At 38.2% G+C, this 5,897-nt stretch overlaps 1 protein-coding gene across 1 annotated transcript; it reads right to left on the bottom strand.

Annotated features, from left to right (window-relative positions):
• Nucleotides 1-844: 844 nt before the first annotated feature.
• nAChRbeta1 (nicotinic acetylcholine receptor beta1) lies at nucleotides 845-5,670 on the bottom strand. Its single transcript, XM_018021448.2, has 5 exons — nucleotides 5,271-5,670; nucleotides 5,044-5,180; nucleotides 4,783-4,937; nucleotides 3,004-4,048; nucleotides 845-2,484 (listed from the first exon to the last, which is right to left on the bottom strand). The coding sequence occupies exons 1-5, from the start codon at nucleotides 5,326-5,328 to the stop codon at nucleotides 2,320-2,322; spliced, it is 1,560 nt and encodes a 519-aa protein (XP_017876937.1). The 5' UTR covers nucleotides 5,329-5,670; the 3' UTR covers nucleotides 845-2,319.
• Between the last annotated feature and the right edge of the window lie 227 nt (nucleotides 5,671-5,897).

The raw sequence follows: 5,897 nt of genomic DNA, 5'->3' as shown, positions 1-5,897 counted from the left end.
AATTATTGCATTTTGCTTCCTAGCCGACGAATTGCTCAACGTTTAAATTGACAGATAACAGAATAATTAAATATGTATGGCATAACGCAAGGGTGGCGAGCTTCTTACCCTCTGTAGCTTTCAACTCCTACTTTTAACTCAACTGTTCCCCAACTAAGGAAGCGTTAAGCACGCGCAAGGTAATGTGCCTCAATTTTTCAGAACTTTTTCATTGCAAAATTGTTAATTAAATTCAACTGAGAATCAAGATTGAAATTGATATTCATTCTCTGTGAATTTTTTTCTACTTCAGTTTGCAATCTAAAAATTTGAAAAAATTCTCACATATACTACTCGTACAGTAGTACATCTCTAAATTTTTTCATGACATCTCATTCATTAATATGGGAGAAAGTAATTAATGAATAATTCTGATAGAAATATAGTCTTATGAGACATTATCGATTTTTATAATTCTAATTTGTAATCTAGGAATTTGAAAAAATTCACGTATATATTACTCGTATACCAGTAGATTTTAGCATTTTTTTCAGAATTTTTGATAAGTTAGATTCTGAGAGAAAAATCCCAAAAATGTCGAAAGTCGAATCCCAAGGGACGTCCCTCCAATCCTGAGCAAACTATATGAATTGTCGAATCGTCTTATAGAACTTCGCTTATACATTTGTAGAAGTAAGAATGCTTAAGAATGAAGGCGACTACGTCAGTAGGCTTATTATCTGCCACTGAGAGTCTACAGAAAGATCATCCAATAACATCAGAGAATCGGGGAAAGCTCGCCACCCTTGGCACAGGGAATCAGCTGCTCGATCGCGTCCTGCACTAATCATATATGACGATCATCTGATAACACTTCATATAATTGTACTTAACAATCGGGACGATTCGCGAGGTACAAGTGTAGGCGATACATACATATGATACAATATAAGAAAATTAACGATCGTTAGAAATCGGTAACCGTAAACATTCTCTCGCGCTCGGAGCAAAACTTTTCTATTAGAGAAAACATGACCGTTTTAACAATAATCTGTACAATATTACAGGTAGCGTCGAATATCATACGATACGATATTTCCAAACTCTTTCATTTCTTCCATTTTAATTAAAGATTAAATGCTCGGGGTCGCGACGTTGTGCTTTCTAATGTGCGTTTCTTTCCGTTGAACGCGACGCGACGATTCAGTTTTTCATACGTTGATGAAGAACTGTTCGAGCATCGAGTCGCGTATTGAAATTCCGTTTTCGACAGCTGAGATATTTGGGAAAGCCTCAAGCACAGATTTCCTTATTTGGATTTCTATTAAATTTTCACGCTTGACAATTGAATTTAAATGTGAGTTGAATATTTTATTCGATTGTAAAATAATCTTCTCAAATTTCAGGAAGAACGAAATAGAAAAGTCGAGGTACAGTCGATTGATGAACGATTGTCACGACCCTTCGATTCTCCATTCGCGATGATTTAATTCCTGCTAGATTATAATAATGGCAACAGAGTAATTCGCACGATTAATATCAAAATTATTTGATATCTACGCTCTATGCTTATCATTAATCCCAATTAACCAGTTGCTCGTCTAGGATGCTTGGTCAATAGGATATTCGTTTCTCTTAAAATCGTTATTCGTATTCATCGCACATTTTTAACATACTCGTGACGAAGTTGTTCAAGGAAGACAATTAACGGGTGCAATTATGATTAACTTGTAAAGTAATTAGAATTCTACTCAATACATAATCTGAAAAACAATTGATTTGTCTAAGAATTTATGAAATTAATTTCATTCAATTGGCATAAGCAAATAAACCGGAATATCTTTTAATAATTTAGAAAATTGTATTCTATAATTTTAATCGATGAAATCGATCACACAAGCTTCGTCCCTTGACAGTTTCACGAGTTCTTTTTATCTCGACTGTTGTTCGTCGGTATAAAATAAAGAAAGGATTGATCGTTATAAAAATTTAGATGAGTATTTCCGTCCGGAGTTTTCCTTGTCCTCATCAATATCGATACGCAATCCTTTCATGAAACTTTATTCTTCTAATAACAATTAAGAGATGAAAATAAATACCTTTAACACGAAGATTGTTTACAAAGGATTTCCTAAAATTGAAAAGTTCCCGACGTAATACAACGTATAACAGATTAAAAGAATTTTGAGCACGTGCTACTGCTCGACTTCGAATACCAGATACACGTATTTTTACATGAAGTGAATGAACCTCGATGAGAGATGTCAGATGAAATGAAAAATGACGGCAGCACTGAAACGGCACGCCGTTCTTTAGTAATTCGCTAGATTTTTTCTGGATTTATTTTCCACGGTAGATCTCTATAATGCGATCCTGGTCGACGTACTCGAAAATGTGAGGCGCGTCCATGAGGATCCCGATGGTACCCGCGGTGGTCACCAGAAAGAAGACGTAAAGCTGCAGCCGATCGATCACCATCGCTACATACTTCCAATCCTCTCTTGTCTGGAACATCCACCAACATTATTTTCAAACAATAATTCATCGAGTATAATAATAATAAAATAATATAATTTAAAAGAAAACGACTACATTTGATGATTTCACACTACTTTCTGGAGTTCATTTTATTTAATGTAATTAATATTCTATTTTTTAAATCTATTACATAAGAAAAAGAAATACTAAGCCATTTTATTATTCTTATTTATAGCTTGGATTTATTTTTCACTGATTTATCAAATCTAATAAAAATAAAATAATATAATTCAATAGAAGATATGAGACTATATTTGATGATTTCACACACACACACACACACACATACACTATTTCTGCAGGTAATTTTATTAAATGTAATTAAAAATAGAACAGAAAACGTCAAAAATTTACCAATAAATATTAGAACAGTCACGTGGCTATCCTAGCCTCTTAATAATTCAAGTGACTGGTATAAAAATTGAAATCCTTTCAGATACTCTATAATAAATATAAAGAAGTTCCTTACTTAGTGCCATTACTTGCCTGTATGTACAGATCTTCGTTTCTCAAGTGTTCAGCGATGAACTCCACTGCCTCCGTAGCCTTGCTAGCTTCCGGACTGAGCAACACCGAATCCGAGCTCTCAGATCCCCTCCTGTCAGTCAATCCTTCCCCACCGGCTGCGCTCGATCCACTAGTAGTATGATGAACTTTCCTGTTAATCTTACAATTCGGATGATGCAGATCGGACAGTTCCATGACCTCCATCTTTGATTTGGTCAATGACGCTGGCAAATGTTTCGGCAGCTCCGTCGGGCTTCCGGAATAAGTAGAAGTGGGCAACGTGACGTTCGGGATTTCCATCATCCACCTCAAACGAGTCTTTTTCGGTCTTCTCATCATCAGGATCGTCGGTAGATACTTCAAGAATATCTTTCTGATCAACTGCGGCATCCTGTGTGTTCTTGGCCCACGGAAATTCCAATTGATGATGATCACGGTTACCAGAATACTGACAGTGTTCATAATGAAGGTGAACAGAAGGTATTTGGCGATCAGGGGAAGTACCAGGGACGTCGGCGGCAGGATCTTGCTGACCAGCAACAGAAACACGACCAGTGATAGCAGAATACTGATCCCTAGCGTGACTTTCTCGCCGGCCTCGGCTGGAAGGTAGAAGACCAGAACGCAGAGGAACGAGATGAGAACCGTGGGCAGGATCAAGTTCACCGTGTAGAACAGAGTCTTGCGTCTGATGATGATGTAGAAGGTGATGTCCGTCTCCGTAGGGAAGTCGCCTTTGTACGTGTTCAGGTAAGCCGGGACGTTGATAATGTCCCAGGTACCGCTCTTCCAGTAATCGGACAAGTCGACGAAGTTCTTGTTGTTGTAAAGAGCCAGTGAGACCTGGTCGCCGTTGAATGTCCACGAGCCGAACTTCATGATGCACGTTTGCTGGTCGAAGGGGAAGTACGTGACGTCGATCGTGCAGGAACTCTGGTAAATGGCGGGCGGAACCCAGAGAACGTCGCCGTTTGGGTAAATTAAAACGTTGCTTTTGTACCGCACCTCGTAGTTCCCGTCAGCGCTTAAATTTAACAAGAATTTAAATATAAATCTAAAGGGGACGAGCGGGAGAAATGCTGGTGGGAAGAAAAATATTTTGGACATTAATTTATGCGAACGACATTAGATAATCCGGAAGAGATGAAGAAAATAATGAGAAGGCTAAAAAGATATTTGATGGAAGATGAATTAATTACAAACGCAAACAAATGTAAAATAATGATCTTTAACAACCATGTAAAGTCACATTGAACACAAAATGTCTTATTACTACAACATACTAGTAAATACAATATTACGAAACGTTAAGCTTCTTTCTTTTATTTCTACCCTGAAGACCAAAGTGTACTATATCGTTAAACTCGTCTTAATGCCTGCTTTCATATGAAGTAAACAAATTTGTAGGATTTTATTTAAAAACATTGAGGCCATATTTCCGAGAAAAGTACTAAACATACAAAAAATGTAGATACGCCATCAGATTGCTAGCCAAATATATTACAACTTCCTCCTTTCCAGTTTTTTCTAACGTTTATAAAAGAAACGATGATTGAAATTATCGCGAACAATCTCTGTATTATATTAAATATTATAATATTATATAGAAACAATTATGTGTATAGGATGCATACAAGTATATTGTAAATATAGTACTCTTTCCAGGTATGAAATAAACAATTACTACTACTAACTATTAGCATAAGTGCAAACAAGAGGAAATTACTATTTGAGTGATACAATTATTCCGATACGTACTTGTTAAACAATACGATATCCGGTTTCCAGACTTTATCTGGCGGCAATCTAAGAACTCCGATTCCACCATAATCTGCCTCGTCCCACTGCAGTTGATAATCTGTCCAAATAAATCTCAGCCATACGTTCGACTTCATAATCTGATTCTTCTCGTTCTGAAAAGAAAATAGTATCGCTTGAATCCCGATAATTCATTTTTATGAAATAACTTCTTCATAAAATATTATGTTCAACCACTCCGTTTAACGATTAATAACTCACCACGTTGATCAGCTGCACGAAGGCGAGGCCAAAATTCACGTGCACCTTCTCCGTCATGTTCTGCACGGGCCTGATGAGTTTATTGTACCCTCGGAACAAATCTCGCACCAACCTCTCCTCATCTTCGGAGCAGAGAACTGGGAAACGGATATGATTGAGCAACCCCCGCCACATTTATCCGCCACGAGATCGAACATAATCGAGTAGTCACGGAGATCTGTTCTTACCAACGCAGAAGACCGCCGAGGCGAGAAGGAAACGTGCGAGTCGCAAACAAAAATACATTTTCGGACAGTTTTCAGGTGTCCCACCCGTAGACACTCCGCGAAGCCACCCCTAACAGATCAATATGAGGACGCAGACGCTGGCCAATAAGTGAACTTCCTTTCTTGCCGTCCGATCCGCCGACGCACACCCTCTTCCATCCTTGCGGAATTAATCGTACGACCCTTGAACTGTTCTAGTCGACGTTTTCCCACTTTGACACTTCTTATTCCACTGATTTGACCCCACAGTGAAACGGAATGACGCTTACGCGCGAGCCAGTCGACGTTCCAAGTTGGAATGCACGACTAGGGTGTGACGTGCACCCAGTTTCGGGGGATGATGGACAGGGTTGCTCGCAAGCGACGCATTTCACAGATGCGCAGTCCAGATGCTCTCCGCGCCGTTCTCCAATCTGCTTTATCGAGGGGTTTTTGAGTGAATCAGAAAAGTGTGAAAGGGGTGCAATATTAAATGTATTCGAGGATTTATCAACATTTCTCTACTTCCATTTTTAATCACACTTGTTAATATATGTATGAAAACATAAATGGGTTCAATGCTTACTATTTGAAAGTGTGATGTTAGAA

The sequence above is a fragment of the Ceratina calcarata genome, unplaced genomic scaffold, assembly GCF_001652005.2.
Source record: "Ceratina calcarata isolate Rehan_Ccalc_2016 unplaced genomic scaffold, ASM165200v1 scaffold253.2, whole genome shotgun sequence".
In the NCBI taxonomy this organism is placed as follows: Eukaryota; Metazoa; Arthropoda; class Insecta; order Hymenoptera; family Apidae; genus Ceratina; species Ceratina calcarata.
This window is presented reverse-complemented; position numbering and strand designations above follow the sequence as displayed.

What these genes read in the sequence shown, in the direction of transcription:
- nAChRbeta1 (XM_018021448.2), bottom strand. Translation starts at nt 5,328, where the DNA reads ATGTATTTTTGTTTGCGACTCGCACGTTTCCTTCTCGCCTCGGCGGTC. An exon ending in CTCGGCGGTCTTCTGCGTTG is followed by an intron (nt 5,181 to 5,270) that starts GTAAGAACAGAT and finishes TCCGTTTCCCAG; the next exon opens with TTCTCTGCTCCGAAGATGAG. An exon ending in TCGTGCAGCTGATCAACGTG is followed by an intron (nt 4,938 to 5,043) that starts GTGAGTTATTAA and finishes TTTTCTTTTCAG; the next exon opens with AACGAGAAGAATCAGATTAT.